Raw genomic sequence first — 22,078 nt, forward strand, 5'->3', positions numbered from 1 at the left:
CTAACCCACTGTCCTGAACAGACAGCCCAAATAGCTGAGATGTGTGCCCAAAACATCGTGCTTGAACCTTAATTGGATATAAGCATAAAAATAACATGGAATGAATGAATGAATTCTATGTTTGTGTAAGTTAAGGTGAGGAGTTTTGATCACCCGCAGGCTTATTGGATTTTGCAATAAAAAATGTATGCCTAAATGAAGTTATTTGAATGTCTTTTTGAATAGTCTTTACATTTCATCAAACAAAACAAAAAAACAAATACATATTATTTGTGTTAATATGTATCTTAGAGACCACCCCTTTAAATCACATCTTTCATCGCAGAAGCAATTTTGAGGACTGGTTCTAGACTGAAACGTTTTGGCGACGAGGCTGCACTGATTAGTCTGATACCGTAACAGAAAAAGCGACCGAAGTGAGAGAAGTCTATTTTCTTGTGCTTTTCGCTTTTTATTTTCAAATTTTGTTCTCGAAGCTTACACGTTTACTGCGAAACTCGAATGTGTGTAGCTTCTGCCAAGTTCGTTTATCGCTTCTAGAAAGTCTAAATAATTATGGAACCGGAAAGTGAGTATCATTTGCTATTATCATCCATGCCATTATTTTTATTTATGAGTTTCTCCAATCATCCAAATGCCTAGTTCACCAAGGTAAACATCTACGGTCCGTTTTTTTACATTTTGACATTTATTGGACCCACAGCAATAAACATCACAATAATAAATATCCTGCCGGAGACGTTTATCTTGATGAACTACCAAATGCCATGATGATGATGCAGTGCTCAACATTTTCATTTTGTATTTTCTTTATTGAACTTCAGAATTAATTAAAGCTGCATTCTCAGGTGCTCAGTAGGTCTACTATTTAAACTCTTCTTCCAGAAATGCTATAATCAAATATATGTAATTTTGGAATCCATGACGTTTCTACTCCCAGCCAGTTCGCCCCAGTCAATTCGCCCCCAAGTCTGTTCGCCCCCAGTCAGTTCGCCCCCAAATAGGATGTCAGTTCGCCCCCAAATAGGATGTCAGTTTGCCCCCAAGTGCAAAACCAGTTCGCCCCCAGTTAGTTCGGGTCATGAAAATCCTGGAAAGTCGTGGAATATGTATGTACCCCTTACGCCTGAGTGTAATAAAGTTCTGTTTTGATATACCTGTGTGTTCTGTGTTACACTAAACACTCAGTTACATTGTTGGAACAAAAGACCAGTCAGAAAGCATATGACTTGTTCAAGTCGGTGAGACATTTCCGGTAGAACAATATCAAGAGTTTACTGTTAAAACATTTAATCAGTACTAGCGAAGTGACGGTAATAAAACGTATTTTGTTACAATGCCAGGAAAGTGTAAAGATGGTTGGATTCAACATGAAAATTATGTAAAAAGATTTACTCCCAAGTACTTCGTTTCGGCCTGAGCCATGTTTTTTATCAACAGACGACATGTGTTGTTTTAGCGGCAATTAATGTTTCTGTCTAAATCCGTTCGTGTATCATTGTTTTGACATGATAGATTCAAAACAATAAAAAAGTTACTACAAAACACGCCTTCATAAAATATTAATCAACTAGTTTATTATGCTGTAACATGAGCGTGGGACTGTGTCACGTATGCACTGATGTGACTATGTGAAATGGAGTACCGGTATTTAATTTTTTCGTGTGACAAAAAGTGTTTTTGTTTCTTTTTTCTCACTTCCACCCTGTGTTGAATAGTTAGAAATCACTACCATGGGATGATAATACAAATCAAATAATTATGTTTTGCTTTTGGAAGGCAGTTTATTCTTTTTTAGTTCATAACAATTTCCTGCTGGCATAAACCTAAAATAAACACACACACACACACACACACACTTTAACATCCCTCTAAAGAAACGGTACAATAATTGTTTAAAAGTAACAAATCATTAGGGGCGAACTGACTAAATGTTGGGGGCGAACTGAAAAATATTTGGGGGCGAACAGGCAAACAGTTGGGGGCGAACTGGTACATGGGGCGAACAGGTCAAACTGGGGGCGAACTGGCTTGGGGGGGGCGAAACGTCTGGTACCCGTAATTTTGTAGATGGTTTATCAAAGATAGAAATTTCTTTTATGTTTGGTCTTGTTTGTATCTGAGGAGGGTTGAAGCTGAATGCTAGTCAACTCGCCCTCTACCGGGTCACCCAAAATATGCCCAAAACCCGGTTTTTGGCATATTTACTATCAAGAAACCTTTTCGCAATCAAAAACCTCAACAAAACAATAATTCTGCCAAAAGCGTATCCAATAAGTTTTTTTATATACTTTAAGGACAGTTTATCAATATTATATGATTTACAATTTACATGAAGCACAAATATTGTTGTCAGTCCTAAACATATGCATACGTCCGTTTCCGCCTTGTTTGTAAAATGTGGAATAGGACCGATTTTATGGTCCGACTATTTACCCCCAAGATACCCCAAAATACACCAAGACACCACACTTTTTTGTATTGATATGCTGCTTATATCAGTTTTATTAGTAAACGTTAACGGTATTGGATGAGCAGCTTTCGGGATTGTACTATACGAAATAATTAACAGGTGTGTTTCGAACAATAGGTATTGCTCTAGTGACGTTTATTAATTGGGAATTTTTTTTTTGAATATAAATATTTACCATAATAAAACCATTTCCCAATCAAAAAACCTAAAAAATGTGGGACAGAACAGATTTTAGGGTTTATGAAGCTCCAATCACAATTAACAGGTGTGTTTCAAACAATATGTATTGCTTTAGTGGCGTCTTTCTCGACCAGAGTCGGACTCCACTTTTATTCCTTGCCCAAGTCCTGTAACCAACAAAGTTAGTTATGAAGCCATGCTAGGTTGTCTCTGTGTCGTGGCTGGAAGTCTCTGTATCGTGGCTGGAAGTCTCGGTGTCGTAGCTGGAAGTCTCGGTGTCGTGGCTGGAAACCTCACACGGTCCAATGTGGGAAAAGTAGTACGCATGGATATTTCTTCACTAAAAGCATGCGCAATGGCTGTAAATATACTGTTGACCCAAAATGAGTTGACCTGGACCAGAAGTGACAGCGAACTTACCACTATTGATCAATATGCCCAGTCTGTTCTCCACAAATGTCGAGTTCCAACGCAGAAAGTACCAATCATGGTCCAAGGAAATGGAAGCTGTCTCTTCAGTGCTGTATCCTTTTTAATGGTCGGCTTCGAATCCAAAGCAGTGGAACGTAGTGTGCGGACAGCATTGGAATTGCTTGTTAACTTCGACCACTACCGTTCCTTGATAATATCAGAAGCTATTGAAAGTGTATGCCCCACACTGGAGGAAGCATGTATTGACTGTTAGTCAATGTGGATTTTCCTCAGCATTCACTATTCAAACCATTGCCAATGTATTGAATATTCCTATAGGTGTTGTCTATCCACCTATGAAAGGTGTACTCCCTTGTGTGTACAGCATCTTGAACACAACGTATACACCTACGAGAAAGCAGCCGCCATCTGACTCAAATGCATTGATAGAGATCATGTGGTCACGCTAACATTTACTAATAAAACTGATATAAGCAGCATAATCAATACAAAAAAGTGTGCTGTCTTGGTGTATTTTTTGGGTATCTTGGGCGTAAATAGTCAGACCCTAAAATCTGTCCTGTCCTGCATTTTACAAACAAGGCGGAAACGGACGTATGCATATGTTCAATTCTTTATTCCGTTTTTTAGGCCATAGCCCATTTACAGACAACAAAAGGTGACATTTGAAGGACCAGTTGTTCAACAATTCATATAGCAAACTAAATATTATTTAACTGCAATTAGTTTGTGTATAGATTTTAGGAAGAATAACAATATTTGTATTTTCTAACAATTATTTTTGGTGTACATTATCTCATATATGTCTACAAATTAACTTATATCCCACTATTATAGTTTTGATTAATATAATTTATTCTCATATTTATTATTTTCCTTTATTACCATACCCCACCCTCACTCACATACACACTCTTTATCAACATGTATTCAGCTTATGTTTGTTGAACAACTGGACCTTTGTGCAGGTGACATTATTCCAAAGTACCACTATATGAACATCATAGCTATAATCTTCTATGTATTTACATTACACACCAGATCTGTAACTTTGACCACTTCTTTCCTTTCTTAACTGCAATGCTTTAGCTAAATAAATACCTAAACCTTTTAGTATATTTTCATTTCTTGTAGACATCAGTTCATTAAAAGTATACAAGGATCTATTTGTCAAAAACTTTCTAGGTATATACATTTCTCTTAAAGTTTCATATAGTGGACAGTTTATAATAAAATGGAATTCATTTTCTACTTCTCTTTTATTACATAATTTACAAATCCTATCCCTTTTATTTAAATCTATATTTCTACCTTCGTCCACCACTAGACCCACTCCTCCCATTCTAATCAGTGCTATATCCTTTTTATACATGTCAAGTGCAGAAGATCTAAGATATAATTCAGGTTCTAGATTTAATTTATAGTTACAATATATATCATACCTACTACTAGAATTAATTTTCGTAATCCATTATGTTTAGGACTGACAACAATATTTGTGCTTCATGTAAATTGTAAATCATATAATATTGATAAACTGTCAATAAAGTATATAAAAAAAACGTATTAGATACGATTTTGGCAGAATTATTGTTTTTGTGAGGTTTTTTTATTGCGAAAAGGTTTTTTGATTGTAAATATGCCAAAAACCAGTTTTTTGGCATATTTCGGGTGACCGCCTCTACCAACATTGCCCCAGCATTTGAACAACTCGCCCCAAACTTTACTGTCCATAATTGTGATAAAATAAAAAATGGACGTCACAACTTTGGTGTCATTTTATTTATTAAAATTAGTGAAACTCCACTATTACGACCATTTATTTAAATGGTTTTATATTGGGGATATCCTGATATCGGATAAATAATAATCTATTACAATGATCTGCCAAGCCTATTTTAACGATGTTTGTGAGTTTGTGCCGTATTTCAGGGTTGGAAAAATGTTTCAATTTACCAGGTACTTAAATTGTGGTAGCCCAGCATCATATTCTGGTAGCCCCATTATATTCTTATACAGTATTATCTATGCTTTATATTTCAGATTCTGATAATTATTTTCAAGAATAATAAAACTACAAATAAATGTTATCATTTGTCTCATTTAATGTTTGTTTTGTCACACCAATGTGTTTCAGTCCCTCAAAAATACTGTTATGCACTCCAATGGCAGTACCACTATCCAGTGATTCTATTAGGGGTGCAACGATACGGTCAAAACCATATTGCGATATAAGAAACTGTATTGCAATATAAGAAACTGTATTGCAATATAAGAAACTGTATTGCAATATGTATTGCAATATAGTTGATATTATTTAAATTTAATATTTATGGGTTGTTGGTTTTTTTAATGAAAACAGAAGGCATAACTTTTTAATGATCTTTATTAGTTTCAGCTGTCAGGCTAAATGTTTTAGGCCATATTTTAATTTTTTTAACACAATACTAGTCTACTAGAGTGACAGTGTCAAACTATTTATAAATTGTCACATTCGGAAATCCTTACTATTGGGCTTTTCCGTTGCTGCTCGCTTGATACGGAAATATACGTATTGAGTCGCAATGTTTCGGAAGATCGACCGAACCAGAGCCGAGGTTATTAGCTGAGGTATTTTGAACGATCGGCCGAAGTATTCTGAGTGCAGTGAAAAACAGCGAGGTGTGATTCTCATTTGTTGGTTTATTTCTTTGAAGATGATAGCCGTAGCCATATTCCAACGTAAATGAACCATGAATGATAATGTGTAAGTAACAAAACATTTATTTGTAATTATCGTTAACTGGTTATTTTCATTGGACTTTCAACATGTTTTGTTTAGAAGTTAGAATCAAGTATAACCGACCTATCACTTCGTATGCCAACAAGTAAGCCGACTACGCTTGACGTGATTGTTACATTCCTGTCATCACCAATTAATAAAATGATGTGGTTTTTGTTTGTTTGTTTGCCTATTTCAAGTCAAATAAGATACAAGGAAAAAAATAGCAAAACTGTACCGCGGTTCATATCGAGCTGATCAATTATCGCGGTATACCAGTTTATCGTTGCAACACTAGATTCTATGGATGCTAAACATGTGACGAGTTTGCCTTCTGATATGTATCAAACCACAACAATTTCTTGTTCCATCACTGATCTGTTAGTTGATCCGTCTGCTAATACAGTGACGAATCATGCTTTCTTTGGATATATCTGTAGAAATAACAGCTGATATGCTTGAAAGAAATTCATGTGCACCTTTGATATATAAATTAGATCCCAAATCTGTGTTTTTTCTCTTGCAAATTGTACATCCATTCAGTCATTTAGCGATTTTCCATTCTTAACCAGTGCATATGTTGTGTTAAATACATTCGTCATTCGATTAAGAGATTTTTCATTTATCTTAAAAAGGATTTTGCCCACGGGTGTGTTGCTGAGATCAACTGTTTCACCTGTTTTCTTTCTTTATTCACTTGTACAACGAACCATGCGAGCAACATGCCCCTTCGATAAATTGTGTTTCTTTTCCCTGTCAAGCAAATTACTGTCTCCTTCATAGCATACCCAAGAAAATTCATCTTTCCATGCCTGTTGAAATTTTCTAACTCTACTCTCATAGTCCTTATTGTTGAATTTAGTTTTTTTTTAGCTGGTGTTATTTCCTGAGAATTATTATCCAGGTCTTTGGATTTTTGGCGAGCGAGTAGTCCTTGAAGGTTTTTTTTTTACTTTCTTTGCGTATGGTACGAGTACCGTGTCAATATACGATAGTTTCATTTCTTCGTTGCTCCAATGGTTTGGCGAGTGCACAATGTGCCAGTCATCCGAGAACTTGTAGCTGGGGTGACATTTGTCCGTTTTCTACTTGCTTCGCCCCCTTAATAGCTAAAGTCCACTTTGCAACTGGTTTCACTCCAGTTTGATCACTAATTCGGGGGGTATGTTCTTTTGTGTAATCATCTCCTGTATACTGGTAATAAATACATCACGTTTCTCTTCATAGTCGTCTGGTACTTTTCTGGCAGCTTTAGTGGCTTTCCGTTTAACAAATCCGTATCTTGCACGAAACTAATTGTTGACATTAATAGGACCACTGTTTTCAGCCAACAAGTTCTTGTTTTCATGCAGGACAATTCCACGAGCAGTTGCAAGTATGATGTTCCTGTTGACAATTTCACCTGCTTCTCTAATTGCAAACACATGTTCATTAACCAAAATATCGAGTTCTCCCAAAAGTAGTGAACATCCATGTTTGTTATGTACAAGTTCAAGAACGTTGGCAGTTTTATTCTTAGCTTTTGCAGACAGTTAGGCCTTCTTCATCACCCTAACTGCGCTTTTTTTTTTTTTACAGTTGTAATGGTACATGTATGTTTATGTTTAGCTAGATTTAGGTAACTATACACATTACATCAGCCTCGGTGGCGTCGTGGTTAGGCCATCAGTCAACAAGCTGGTAGGTACTGGATTTGGATCCCAGTCGAGGCATGGGATTTTTAATCCAGATACCGACTCCAAACCCTGAGTGAGTGCTCCGCAAGGCTCAATGGGTAGGTGTAAACCACTTGCACCGACCAGTGATCCATAACTGGTTCAACAAAGGCCATGGTTTTTGCTATCCAGCCTGTGGGAAATGCAAATAAAAGATCCCTTTCTGCTAATCGGAAAGAGTAGCCCATAAAGTGGCGACAGCGGGTTTCCTCTAAAAATCTGTGTGGTCCGTAACCATATGTCTGACGCCATATAACCGTAAATAAAAATGTGTTGAGTGTGTCGTTAAATAAAACATTTCATTCTTTCTATACACATTACGTAAATGATTGCTGCAAAAATATGCTTTGAGTTAATCTCACCAAAAACTCTAGGGACTAAATAGGATTGTTGATGTGTACACAGACATATTAATGAGTTGATCTTATAAAAGACGTCTGTAACTTGGGATTTAACCGAAAAGTACACAGCGTGTGTGTGTTCTTAGGAAAGTAATCTTTCAAAGGGAGGCCACTCGCATTAATTTTTGGACGCATTAATTTCTGGATCTACAGTATTTAAGGAAAGAACATTGTATAATTAATTTGTCAATTGTATTGTTGGTAATTATTATCAAAACATGTTCTGTGATATTTGTCGGGTTGTTCAATGGGATTAACTTCAAGTGAGACATCATTTGAAAGATGAGAACACCTTCGATAAATTGTTAAAGTATGTTCACTTGTTTGTAATCATTACTGTAAAAACAAATGTGGTGCATCACGTTTATTGCTTTTGTGATGTCCGAGTCATATGGCTGGTGACTGATTGAAGTTTGCTTAGTTCATGTGAGCATGTGGATTATCAGCCGGTAAAGTAATTGAATAGTAGTTTCTAATATTTTGCTTGAGAGGAGGTATTGGGGTTGGATTTTAGACTTATATTTTAGGTGTGTTGTATTTTTTATTTATTTTTTGTGTTTTGGGGTTTCTTTTTCCTGGTAGCCTACTGGGCTTACATCATGGGTGAAACTGGTTGCACGGTTGTGAAATCTGGTAGCCCCGGGCATCCGGGCACAGGATATTCCAACCCTGCTTATTTCCTTAAAGGAATGATCAAGCAAGGCTTTTGGATTCCGACTGGTGTGCATATTCAGTAATATTTAATGCACTTTATTGTTTAAAATATTGGTGTATTAATTAATAAAATGGTGGCATGAGTTCGACCCATACCCTCCTTTCAATGGTTATGGTTAGTTTTAGGGTTAGGGTCGAACTCTTTCCAAAATGGTAATGATATGAATTAACTAAACAGTATGGGGCGAGTTGACCAACTGCTGGGGCGAGTTGACCTGCTCCTTTGAAGTTTACTAAGGTCGACAGTCACTCTTCACACCCTTGTTTTGGCTTTGTACACAATAAATATAGCATGTTACCTAATTTCATTTGAAATCCATATATCATAAAGAGTACAATTTTTTAATTGCAAGATTTTCTTCAGACACATTCATACATGTACATTAGTTATGTTCAAACAAAAACTATTTAATATAATTGGAATTTTTCCAGCATTCTTAAAATGGAAACATCATGTACCCAGTTTATTATTATTGTAAGACGATGCAAAGTCATATCTAGAACTGGGCAGTATACTGTTCAGTATCCGTATTGTGTCGATACCAATTTACTGTACCAAGCAAATCTCAAAATACCAAATTTTGGTATTGAAAAATATTTCCAGCCATTTAGTAAAGCACTAACAATATATCTGATGAACACAAAATAGCTGAAAAGAACACACAGAGAGATGAGGGCCTTGTGTGTGGAATTTAATTGTATTTAGATGGAATTAGTGGGTGAGCCTCAACTCGGGCATGCACAGAGCTAGCTCTGAGTGAACAAAAAAATTGCCAAATTGTCTATTAAACTTTAAAAATTGTAGAAATCGGCAATTATATTTGTTTAAAAAGTCAGTTAATTACATGAAATTACTTTCAGGGCTCACACTGGAACATATCTTGGTTTAGCCAATTTTCAGATATGTACATGTATGTTGAATATTTCCTTGAAAGATATTAAAATGTGGTTAATTTAAGGAATATTTTATTAGCCAAAAACTGAATTTTGTAGCCACTTTGAATAAAAATTAGCAGTTGGCTATTTTGGCCATGTACAGGATGAACCCTGTATTTTGCCAGATTAAAATCAAATTCGCCAACTGCTTTGAAAATTCACAATTGGCGAATTTGGCGAGTCCCTGATGCATTTAAAGCCGAGTATATCGAAAATATCACTCAGTATCGGTATTATGTCCATACCAAATACTGTACCAATACCGAGGTAAATCACCCCCAAAATACTGATACCAAACCTGTAATTTCAATACCGCCCAGCTCTAGTGACGTCATACAAATTCAAAATTATCTTTATTACAATGCTTTGCCACATTAAAATAAAAACTGGTCTACTAACCGAAATAAGTACCTTGTCAAATATATCATCAAAATATTAGTTGGATATGTTATATTTATTGTATACAGAGCCAAAACAAGGGTTCGAAGAGCAGGGAACAATATTTCAAAATCTGAGGTAACCGGAAGTCGGTTAACGTGGTTTTTACCTAGGTAACCAATTGTTCGGTTACGTGAATTATATTTGCGTAACCCATGAGTAACCTGATTAGTTACCTCCAAGTCACGTTGAAATTACATGTCAAACGCATAATTTTTAACTCAAACATAAAGTTAAAACAATACAAAAGAAAACATTTTATAAAACAGTTTCTTTAATGTTTGCACAAGTTACCACCATTGTAAACGGACTAAATATCAGCCCCAGTACTGAAACAAAATAGATACATTGGGAATGGCGGGATCCCTTTTATTGTTTTGAGGGGCGGGACATAGCCCAGTGGTACAGCGCTTGCTTACTGTGCGGTTGGTCTGAGATCGATCCCCGTCTGTGGGCCCATTGGGCTATTTTTCGTTCCAGCCAGTGCACCACGACTGGTCTATCGAAGGCCGTGGTATGTACTACCCAGTCTGTGGGATGGTGCATATAAAAGATCCCTTGCTGCTACTCGAAAAGAGTAGCCCATGAAGTGGCGACAGCGGGTTTCCTCTCTCATTATCTGGGTGGTACTTAACCATACGTTTGACACCATATAACCGTAAATAAAATGTGTTGAGTGCGTTGTTAAATAAATCATTTCTTTCTGTCGTTTTTTTTCGTTTTGCGCTGGCCATGCTACTTTCACTTTATTGATGAAACTTCTATACTACAGTAACGTTCCAAATGTTTGGTTTTTTAAAGCTAATTATGCGATGTTAGTATTTTTCAACTTTTGTGACACTTTTAGATTCATGTTTACATTAAAACTGTTTTCAACATTGTAACATTATAGGCAATCCAATATTTTGTCTATATATATATATTCCTTTAGAGATAAAATAACAGTAGATAATTTAGCCGTCCCCAGCGGTCCGTGCATATTTTTTTAAAACTTTTGGCTCGACTATATACCGAGGATTTACAGTCCCACAGGGAACGTTTTTTTTTTATACTATGAAATTTACTATAGACGACTTATTTATTTCTAAGCCGATTGATTTGTGAATTGTACACAAAAATTAGTATTTTTTATTTCCAAAATACTTTTACTTTTCTTCTTAGTCAAACCAAACTGAAAGTAATTACTTTACAAGAAACAGGTTTGTAGGTAATGGGACGGACTATAGTTTAGAATGGTCGCAAGTTACAACTGTTGCAATATAAGGTTGTCTACTGGTTTGCTAAAATTCAACCTAAAACATTTGTCGGAATACTAGTAGTATGTCTGCGTGAATAAACTTCCAGTAATCGTAAAGTGTGCAAATTTTAATTTCTGAACATCTACAGGTTAAGACGTAACACATTTTCGGTTCGCGTAAATTTAATTTTGCGTAACCGACACGCGAACAGAACGGCGGTTCGCGTAAAATATTGTGCCCTGAAGAGTGACTGTCATTAACCTTGGAGTTATATAGAGAAATGCATTTAAACTGTAATTTCTTCACAACTACTAGACCATTCCAACTAAATGTGGTGGGAAGCATCCTTGTCCCATGGCCATAATAAAAATGTGTTGAGTGCATCGTTAAATAACACATATTCTTCCTTCCTTCATTGTTCCATGGAGAACCACAATCATGAATTTGATCATTCTGACACCCCTTCCCCAGAAAATGGGTAGTACATTCTATGAGTCTGATAGGTGATCATTTAGGTCCATGGGCCTCTTGTTTTATTTATTTATATATATTAATTTTTCTAGCTGTGGAACTTGGTGACAAAATTGTGGAAGGAAAGACGAAGATTGTGTACAGCATTGTGAATAACTCCAGCCACGTGGTTCTCAAGTCCAAGGACTGTATCACAGCGGGGGACGGCTTACGAGCTGACAATCTAGAGGGGAAGGCTGCCATTGCCACCTGTACAACGGTCGCCATCTTCAAGTTACTCAGTGATGCAGGTAAGAAGATCACGTTTCTAAAGGGTGGGTTTTTTTTTCAATACATGTTAGTGTGTAAAATATACCTTGTTTTCAGTCATTGCCTTGATCAAAATCAAGCTGAACTGAATATCACTCTCCCTTAAATTCATGATGCCAGACAAGTCACAGAAAGAATGAAGATTCTGATGAAATTAATAAATAAAAATTTACTGCTCTCCTAAAATTGTCCAGGCATGTGTGGACAGGAGTGAGCACTTGCCTTCACTGATGTAGACTATTTTTACTTTTAATGAAAGGTTTGGCAGGGTATGCAGTGTGTTCATTAGCAGGCAGTGGTGTTTGACGGCTATTTCTGCCACTACCACAGGACTCGGAACTTAACAGTGCCCCATTCATGTAATTCAGTTGCAGATGTCATGTGGTCTAGATCGCATACGTGTTTCATCACGTGTTGAAACTTTCGACAGCACTGACCTCATCTTTACTTGGTTAATTGATGGTACGTATATATTCATTTTCTAAACAAATTTCACATTTATTTTGCACGTTTACATACATGTAATAGTTTATGAATAAATTAGTTGTTTTTGTGGGGTGAGTTTTATTTTGTTTTGCACTGTTTTTCAGGCATCAAGACACACTTTGTGAAGGAGTATTCTGATACAGCTTTTATTGGGAACCGCTGTGCAATGATTCCGATAGAATGGGTCACAAGGAGAATCGCCACTGGCTCCTTCTTAAGGAGAAATCCAGGAGTGCAAGAAGGCTATAGGTTTTGTCCTCCAAAATTAGAAACATTTTTCAAGGTAAGTGTCACCTGACTATTTGGGAACTCTTGTCATCATTGGTGTATTGTTGAAAATCATAACTAAATGTACCAGTAAATGTTTTTATTTATTATTTTTTTAAATTGTTCTCTTTAAATTCTAAAAACCACCTATGATATATATATATATATATATATATATATATATATATATATATATATATATATATATATACCCAAGCCAAATAAACTTTTTCTTAAATTGCAGTCATAATTTTTTATTTTTTTTAATAGCTATATCATGGAGAACTGTACCTTGTACAATATGCTTGGTAAGCTGTGGTATTTACTGTAAATAAATATCTTGATGTATTTTAAGTTATAAAAATCTTTACTTAGACCAAGTTTGCCCTTGAATTATATAAATAAGCATTTTATAATAATATAAAACTGTACATTGTATTTATATTACATAAGGTATAGCTAAGAGGTGTTCACAATTATTAATACTTTTACGAGTGTACAAACTTTACATTGGCATTCAATTTTAAAACACAAAAATGTTGATAAAAAGTATTCCGTAAAAAGCATCATTTTGGATATACTTTTAGGAGAGATGAGAAGGTATGACAGAAGAGTTTGGTTTGTGAAAACAGATTCCACCATTTAAGGGGAGCTAAAAAATACTACAGGAAGATTAAATATCAGTTGATGCTCAGTACGGTAATATCTTAAATGGCTCCTCATAATCTAAGTTAGGGTAGTCATTAATCACTCCCATCCAGTTTTTTCACAGCAAGGTTTGTGAAAATGTTGATAATTGTGAATAAATTCTAAAAGTAAAAACAGTCGGTGAACATAATTATTTTACTCTAAAAGAGTATACTTCTATTTTAAGGATGATGCCAACAATGATCCCCAGTGGTCACATGAGCAGTGTATTGCAGCCAAGTTGAAGATTGGCGGATTCCTGATTGGCCCAGATGAAATCAGTATTATGAGCAGACTTGCTGTGACAGTGTTTGAAATTCTCGAGCACTGCTGGGCCACGCTCATTTGCACCCTTGTAGACATGAAAATAGAGTTTGGTGTTATACCAGAATCAGGTTGGTAGTGTGGCAGCATATATACTAGATATAACTAGGCCAGTAATTGCAGTGTTCATTATCCTTGAATGTAAGAGGCTGTTTAAAGGCATACTGTCACAGATTTAAGGACCTTAAAAAAATGGATAATAAATAAAAATTACATTAATCGTTGGAAACCAAATTTAGCTATTGCATCACCTTAACTGAACCATGATGGAGTGAAATCCATGTCATCCCTCTCGGCAGTTATAGTTTTTGAATTATGGACCATTACCATAATTCAATTATTTTTACAAAATGTCATTAATAAATGGAGTATGGTAGTTATGAAGATGGTTGAATAAAATACATTTAGGGACAAATCAAATTATATTTGTTCAGATAATACTTTGTTAGACCATTAAATAGGTCAGTGGTCTGTGACAGTATGCCTTTAAGAGAATAGTAAGTGGCTATATTGCACTTAACATAGTCAGGTATATAACTGAGCATGAAAAATGTGTCTGGGAATCGAAAATTGGCTTAAATCCTTTATGGGTTATGCAAAAACAAATTCAGGTAACCCATTTAATTTTTTTTAAGAACCTGTCATGACCGTGTGAATAGTGTCCTAAACTTAATGTGCAAATGAAAAATGGGTCATGTCAGACTAGACTTGCATGAGTGACGTGTGAACAAAACTTGTTCTTGTAATTTTCTGAGGTCTGGAAAATAAGTAGCAGTGGTCACTAGTAGCCACTGGAATTAAAACGTGATGCCTCCTAATGAACAGTCAGAAATGAATTCACTCGATTGCCTTGGTGTTACTATTTTAATCTGTATTCTAGTTTGACTTCACTGAAGTTACATCAGCAAAATGATGATGTGAATCTATTTTACTTCAATGTTTACCTCTGCACTGCTGAATGTTTATGCAAATTAAAGGGTCTGATAAATTGTTATATGCAATAAAAAAGATCACAGGATGTCCAGTGATCCTACTTTTTGGTCTTTGGTCTATTTTCCCCACTTTTTTCAAAATACCTATTTTTTCCTACTTTTTTGTTTCAAAAAGGCGCCATACCCCAAAAATTTCAGATTGTTTTTTGTTTTTTAATTCATCTTTTGAAAAAATTAATGACTCTTATCATTACTGTATGAGTTTTTTAACCCTAACCCTAAACTTAACCCATTTTTTTTTTCTGAGGGAAACCCCCCATACCACCCTGTTGACTGGTTGCATTCAATTCCATAGTGTCATACCCAAAATGTCTTTCTGGCACAAACACTGCATGGGTTTTGAATTATCAGCTTTTACCTTAGTTTTATAGCCGATGTATCTTTTGTGCTGGTGTGTCGTTAAGCATTCATTCACTCGTTGTTATTATTATTATTATTATTATTATCACTGTTAAAATTTAGTAACTTTCAGTTTTTGAATTTCGGCCTCAAAATATCCACATCACTGCTTATACCGTATATCGCTGTGTATTAGCTGACTCTTTGGATAAGTCGACCCCTTAGTTTGTGCCTCAATATCTGGTACAAAAAGGTTGGTATGATGTATAAGTCTCATACAACAGTCAATTGCAGGAATTTGTTTTGGTGAATCAATCAAAGTACAGTGTACAAAGAATATTTTAATAAAGATTTTAAGATACCTAAAAAAATTAAAGGTTTATAAAACAAATCCTATAATGTGGGATAACTTTGTTCTGTTCTTTTATTTCTCAATTGAATCAATCACATGGGTATTGCTAACTGATAATGTAATTTCACTTTTTATACGTCAGTCTAAATATTTAACACCCACGGTAGATAATTGCAATGATGAACACTACCTTTTCCGTTCTTTTTATAAATGGTGATTTTTCAAATAAAACATAGTTTCTAATTTATTAGGAATTGCAAAATCAACAATAACGGTAGTAAAAATCATCAGTTCTGACCAATTAAATCTACAATTGAGGACAAAATATTAGCAGTCATAAAAAGACTTACTGTATATTGCTGTGTATTAGCCGACTCCTTGGATAAGCCGACCTCTTAGTTTGACCCTAAATATCTAGTACAAAATCATCGGCCTTGTGTATAAGCCGAAGTCATCATTTGTCAAGCTGTATGTTGTATCGATTTCAATAATACTGTCAACAAACAGACTTGTGCTTTTCTTGTTCATAATGATTATATTTGTTTTCCCTTTAATTATTACAAACACGGTAATCGCGATCACAATCAATGCAGCAATGCTAACATCTACCATGCCGTGAAATATAATTTAGAACTGATAGAGCATAACTGAAAAATAAATAATTCAAGCTGTATCACTGCACACAAGTAACTAATTTATTCACTGGACAGCAAAAAGTAAAATCATCGAGGCATTTTTAATCCCCCACCACACACAAAAACAAAAGATCATGCGGTCCGTGACTGCAGTTCACTGTATAATGGTATGGTCATGTGACAATAGTGGGAGTAATTATCGTCCTGAAATTCGTTATGTATTTTTTCAGTCTGTAATGTTAATAATGAGCTTAATTTATTTATGACATTACTTTGCAGTTTAATGCACCCTCCAAAAAACCCAATAATATTAGAAATATAATACTTGTTGGAAGAAAAAACACTGTTTTCTATCTTAAATTTGCTATATGAAAGACTGGTCCCAGCACAGGTCAAACAAAGATGGCGGACAATTGGAAAGAATAAGTTTTTACCATTGAAATGACAATGAAACAAGTAATTTTTTATTATTATTCATCAAACTTATAATGCATTCAAGAACAAAAAACTGCATAATATTGTATGATGGGGTGTTTTATTTATACTGTGCACAAATTATTGTTACATAATATGTGAAAGGCTAAGGGTCTGATCAAAATTTATAAGTCACGGTTGGGAGTATTGTCGATCGGAATTTTATGCTCCAATTTGTTGCCTCCGTGTATAAGCCGACTCTCTTCTTTTGGAAAGTGTTTCTAGACTTCAAAAGTCGGCTAATACACGGCAATATACGGTAATGACCGTTCCGATTACGTTTACACATTTGACGCCAAATACTGGTACTACTAGTCTTATCGGTGGCTTTTGCAGGAAATTGTTGACAAAATGAAAATAAAATAAATTTGATTTAATTTCTCAAATAAAATGTAACTTTTAATGTGTACCAAACAATCAAATGGACACTGGTATGGGACTTAACAGAGGCTGCTGTTAAAAATACTGGTTAAATAATGCAACAATATGGTTTTGAAGCCAAGATTGACAGACAAGTTTTCATTAGTATTTTGTTTCCATATTCGCCAATATTTTGTTGTATTTTTTAAAGACTTTTTTTATTGACTGTGTATTGGCCGACCCCTCTTCTCTTGATGGTATTTAGAGGCTTGAAAAGTCGGCTAACACACAGTGATACACAGTACAGTTTGTTATTAAATTTCACAATATTTATGTTTCCATCTCATTTTATATTAAAACGACCCAGACGAAAACTAAGTTTGTGTAACTGTAATTTCTAGTGTGAAAAATAAGGGGCTAGTAACAATTTTTAAACACAGTATAATTTGTAAAATGTTCTAGATGTTAGCCATTTATGAATGCTTCAGATACTCAATAGCTAACAATTTTTCAAATGATAATATAATCAATTAGTACAGTGTACAACAATTTTAAATAACTGTATAATGTGACCATTACATAAGATCATATTATATTGGATAACAAAAATACAGGTACAAACTGAGCAAAACTTTTACAATAATATAATTCTTTTTTATTTAGCACATTCGTTTACCCAATGTACTTCAGTCCTACTTAGGTCATACTTTTGTCATACAGGTGTGCTGGACAGCCTGAGATCAACTAAAATATTATTTCTGTAATTGTTGTAGAAATGTTTTTGTTTCCACATCAACAGATGGTAGAATTGCTATATAGATAAAAATCTGTTTTCTTCAACACCATTGTACACTTAGCATTGTGAATTTTTTTTAACTGTTTCCGTTTAAAGGTGAAATTGTGATGGTTGATGTAATTGTAAATGTTTCGATTTAAAGGTAAGATTGTGGCGGCTGATGTAATAGTTTGTTTTAATTTAAAGGTGAGATTGTGATGGCTGATATAATAGACAGTAACCCACTAAATGTTTTAAGTTAAAAGTGAGATTGTGGTGGTTGATATAATAGTAAATGTTTCAATTTAAATGTGAGATTGTGGTGGCTGATGTAATAGTTTGTTTTAATTTGAAGGTGAGATTGTGGTGGCTGATGTCATAGACAGTGACTCGTGGAGACTGTGGCCGCTAGGTGACCGTCGACTGATGAAGGACAAACAGGTGTACCGCGAGCTCAAACAGGTCACACCAGAAGCTCTGGAAAATGTGAAACGCAACTTCCAGTGGGTTGCTAACAAAGTGCAGGTGAGTGCACCAGTTCTGTAGTTATTTTGAAGGGAACAGTATTCTAACTAATTCCATGATGGTGTAATATATGCCTTATTGTTGCTGCCATATTGTGTTTAATACGGTCATAACAATTTCAGAAGGGTTGAACATCTTATAAATCTGGTTACTAGTTTAAATTCTTCCTTAATTTAGTTCTTTCTCTGTGCCTTGAAATTTCAAATGCTAATAACTCACAACAAAAGGTAATTTTAAGCTATTTTTAAATCTATGCTCATCTTTTATAGAAGCAAACATTGAGGATAGTGAAGTATATTTTTGTTTAATTTCTATTTTATTATGATAAAATTAGTATTTAAAAAAACAAAAATTATATATGAATAACAACTCATGATTTATTTTGTTTATTCAGTTATGCATTTCTATTTCTGTTTCATATCAGCATTACACAGATTGTTGATTGAAACATTTTATTACCAACCTTTCATTTTCAGACATTAAGTTCAAAACCGAATTCCAGAGCTGTGATTTTCATGGGTTCTGCCAGTGACATGCCCCATGCAGAAAAGATTATTCAGGAGTGTAAAAGTCTGGGAGTGCCTTGTGAAATCCGAGTGATGTCTGCACACAAGGCCACTCAAGAAACACTCAACATTTTGGCAGAGTATGAAGGTCAGGATATTTTTTTGGTGCTATATGTTTGCTAGTTCATTTTGACATAATCGGACAAAATAAAAAATTACGTGTGGTTCTGGTTACCTGACCTAAACTTTTTTTTCCATCTACTGATCTGTTTGAAATGTTACTTTATTGATCTTTGCCAAGATCAGTTTGACAGATTTTAGGATTTTTTTTTTTTTTTTTAAACAAGTTATATCCTCCTAAAACAAAAATGGAATGTAACCAAAACCACACATATTTTCTGTATCTGGCCTTACAAACTTGTGCTATTATATGATTTGCTTGATTCTATGCAAAATAAGTAAAAGAACACAAATATCCATAATTATTACACCACTTGACTGATATAATTTTAAAAACATTTTACATTTTGTAGACATTTTATGCCTTACTTAGCAGACATGTTTGATTTCTCACTAAATAAAACTATTAAAAGACTACCATGTTATAAAGTTATCCAACAGTTATATGAATTTAACATGTTTATAAAGAAAATGATTTTAGAAAATTTCAGAGATTATTATTTCCTTAAAACATGAGTAATTGTCCAGGATGTTCATTACATTTGTTTTTACTGAAGGCAGTGAGTTGTATAATCGTAGTAGTAGTCGTTTACTGCCTTTCTAATGTACACTCTGTTTGCCTACTGCCTTTCTAATGTACACTCTGTTTGCCTAATGTATCTACTTGAACGGTTGTTTCAGGAGAAGGTATTCCCACAGTGTTTATTGCTGTGGCTGGCAGAAGCAATGGACTGGGACCTGTTTTGTCTGGAAATGCGTCCTGGCCCGTCATCAACTGTCCTCCGATTACTACCGACTGGGGTCCGCACGACATCTGGTCATCTCTTAGGTTACCCTCAGGTACAGTGGGTTCAGCTGTGTGTTATCATTGTCATCTTTTCTCTTTTACATTTGCGGATTCTTAACTATAGTCTGTTTGCATCTTAAGGTAACAGATGAATAATTGGCATGAAACTTGATACTAAATGAAATTAAAGGTCAAATTATTAAGTTTTAAACTCATACAAACTCTCAAAACAATTTCTTTGTTTAATAAAATATCCATGTAAATAAAGTTTTTAAACAAATTAACATCAAAATGTATAGATTAAATCTCAATTTTGATATAATTTTATATTTAGGTACATGTGAATTCATTGGTTCCCTTGGACATAACTGATTATGTCTTCTTATGTTAAATAATTATTTTATCACTTCAAACTTGTAAAAAATGTATATACAGACAATATTTTGTCAGTAGGTCAACCGCCACACTCCTGTTTTTTAAAGATATCTTATTTCTAACAGTTCAGTGGTGTCCTCATGATGATTTTTATTATTTCCCTCTGAATATTCCAGGTTTGGGCTGTTCCACAGTTATCTCCCCTGAAGCAGCAGGTCTGCAGGCTGCCCAGATCCTCGGACTGTCAAACCACCTCATCTGGAATAAACTGAGAGCCAGACAAACCAACACGTGGATTTCCCTTAAAACCACCGACAAGAAGTTTAGAGATGACAAATAAAGTTAAACATGTTAGACTGAATTTATGAAGCCTGTTTTTTTTAAATGCTGGTGTTTAAGCATTGTAAATGTATGCAGTTACATGTGTGTTAGTCTAAAACAGCCTATGTAAATTCGGCCCATAGTTTTTTATACATTTATTTTGCTGTCTCGGAATCATGTCTGAAATTTGATTACGTCTCTTGATGTAAGTTTTAAGTGAAGTTGGTAAGAAGCTTTGTATTGTTGAATGTCCTGAGTCATAGAGTGAATGGTTATTGAACAGTTGCCTTGGGTAAACGTGGTTTGTGAATATATAAATATTCATTTTCACTGGAAATATTCATTCTACAAGATCACGTTGACAGTTAATTCAATATCTAGTCCTTTGAAATCTTGTTCTTACAGCTAGTGTCTTTTGTATTCTAGTTACCCAAAATATGGCCAAAGTAGAAGAGATATTCTTAAAGCTTAATTTTGTTACATAATTGATAATTACAAGTGCTATGTTTTAAACAGCTATTTTCAGTTTTGAAGCATTCCTTGCTGGTGTCCACCACACATTAACATTCAGTTGATGCTGGTAATTGTATTCTTGCTATTGTTTTTCTTGTTCACATCAATGACTTGGTTTCTATACAGTGTCATCGTGATCAAATTCTTTATATACTGGTGCAATGCAATTGTAATGAAATAATGACCATTAATATTGTTTGTAAGATAATGACTTACTTTTTGTCATGAGATTATTTGCAGAGAAACATTATGTATTGAACATGATCGATTGTTAAATAAATTTATTTTCACACACCCTTTGTATTACGTTATCCTGCAGTGGTAAATGGTTTGATATGTGTTCATATACAATGGTTGTGAAAAAGAATACAATTTTGAATTTAGGAAATAATTGACCACGCACTAAGTTATTTTTCATAGTTTATAAAATCTAACAGTAAGATTATGGAAATTTGACCGTAATTGCTATGTCTGTTCCATCACTGGTATTTCAAATCTGATCACACACACACACACACACCAATGCACCAACGCACCATCCGAATTCTGATTGTTTCCATGCGTGGTCGTTGCATAGATGTGATTGAAGCATGATGAGGACATATCCAATACCAAACATTTTGACTCCCCTGACGGATTCACATCATGTAACACACTTCAGCGTTAACACTTCAAAGCTAGAATGGGGTGGACAAGTTTTGATAAAGTAAACTAGTCCGGCAGTCCTCTGACGGTGCAAGACATGTATTGTTAGTAAAGGCTCTCCTTATATAGACGAAGCATTAGAAACATGCTAAATGTCCACTCAAATGCAGTGTGTAGAGATGCGGTCATGATCGTGGATAACAGTTTTGCCGTTCAGATTTAGACAATTCAGTAATCATACAATGTCGCTTCATTTCAGGTGTAACGTTTTTGGGAGAGTATAGTGTATATGCTGCATCGACAGCAGTAAATGAAAGTAGCGGGAATGGAAGGAGTCGGTTATATATTAATTCACCTTTTAGACGGGGGTTTGGGGGTAGGCAGGCTAAGTAGGAATGCATTCGCCATGGGCTGGAACGGATGTTTTGTTGTACATCTACATTGAATACCTGTCTTGGACACATCTG

At 34.9% G+C, this 22,078-nt stretch overlaps 1 protein-coding gene across 1 annotated transcript; it reads left to right on the forward strand.

Moving 5' to 3' along the window:
• Nucleotides 1-395: 395 nt before the first annotated feature.
• On the forward strand, nt 396-21,260 carry LOC121375145 (multifunctional protein ADE2-like). The gene is made up of 8 exons (XM_041502406.1): nt 396-568; nt 11,852-12,049; nt 12,659-12,837; nt 13,696-13,903; nt 18,115-18,284; nt 18,761-18,938; nt 19,652-19,810; nt 20,309-21,260. Exons 1-8 carry the CDS (start codon nt 556-558, stop codon nt 20,470-20,472), a joined length of 1,269 nt encoding a protein of 422 aa, XP_041358340.1. The 5' UTR covers nt 396-555; the 3' UTR covers nt 20,473-21,260.
• Nucleotides 21,261-22,078: the final 818 nt, after the last annotated feature.

The sequence above is a fragment of the Gigantopelta aegis genome, chromosome 6 (genome assembly GCF_016097555.1).
Source record: "Gigantopelta aegis isolate Gae_Host chromosome 6, Gae_host_genome, whole genome shotgun sequence".
Taxonomy (NCBI): domain Eukaryota; kingdom Metazoa; phylum Mollusca; class Gastropoda; order Neomphalida; family Peltospiridae; genus Gigantopelta; species Gigantopelta aegis.

Excerpts from the sequence above, each read along its gene's own strand:
- LOC121375145 (XM_041502406.1), top strand. Across the intron at positions 12,050-12,658 it reads CAAGTTACTCAGTGATGCAG|GCATCAAGACACACTTTGTG; the intron begins GTAAGAAGATCA and ends ACTGTTTTTCAG. Across the intron at positions 12,838-13,695 it reads AATTAGAAACATTTTTCAAG|GATGATGCCAACAATGATCC; the intron begins GTAAGTGTCACC and ends TTCTATTTTAAG.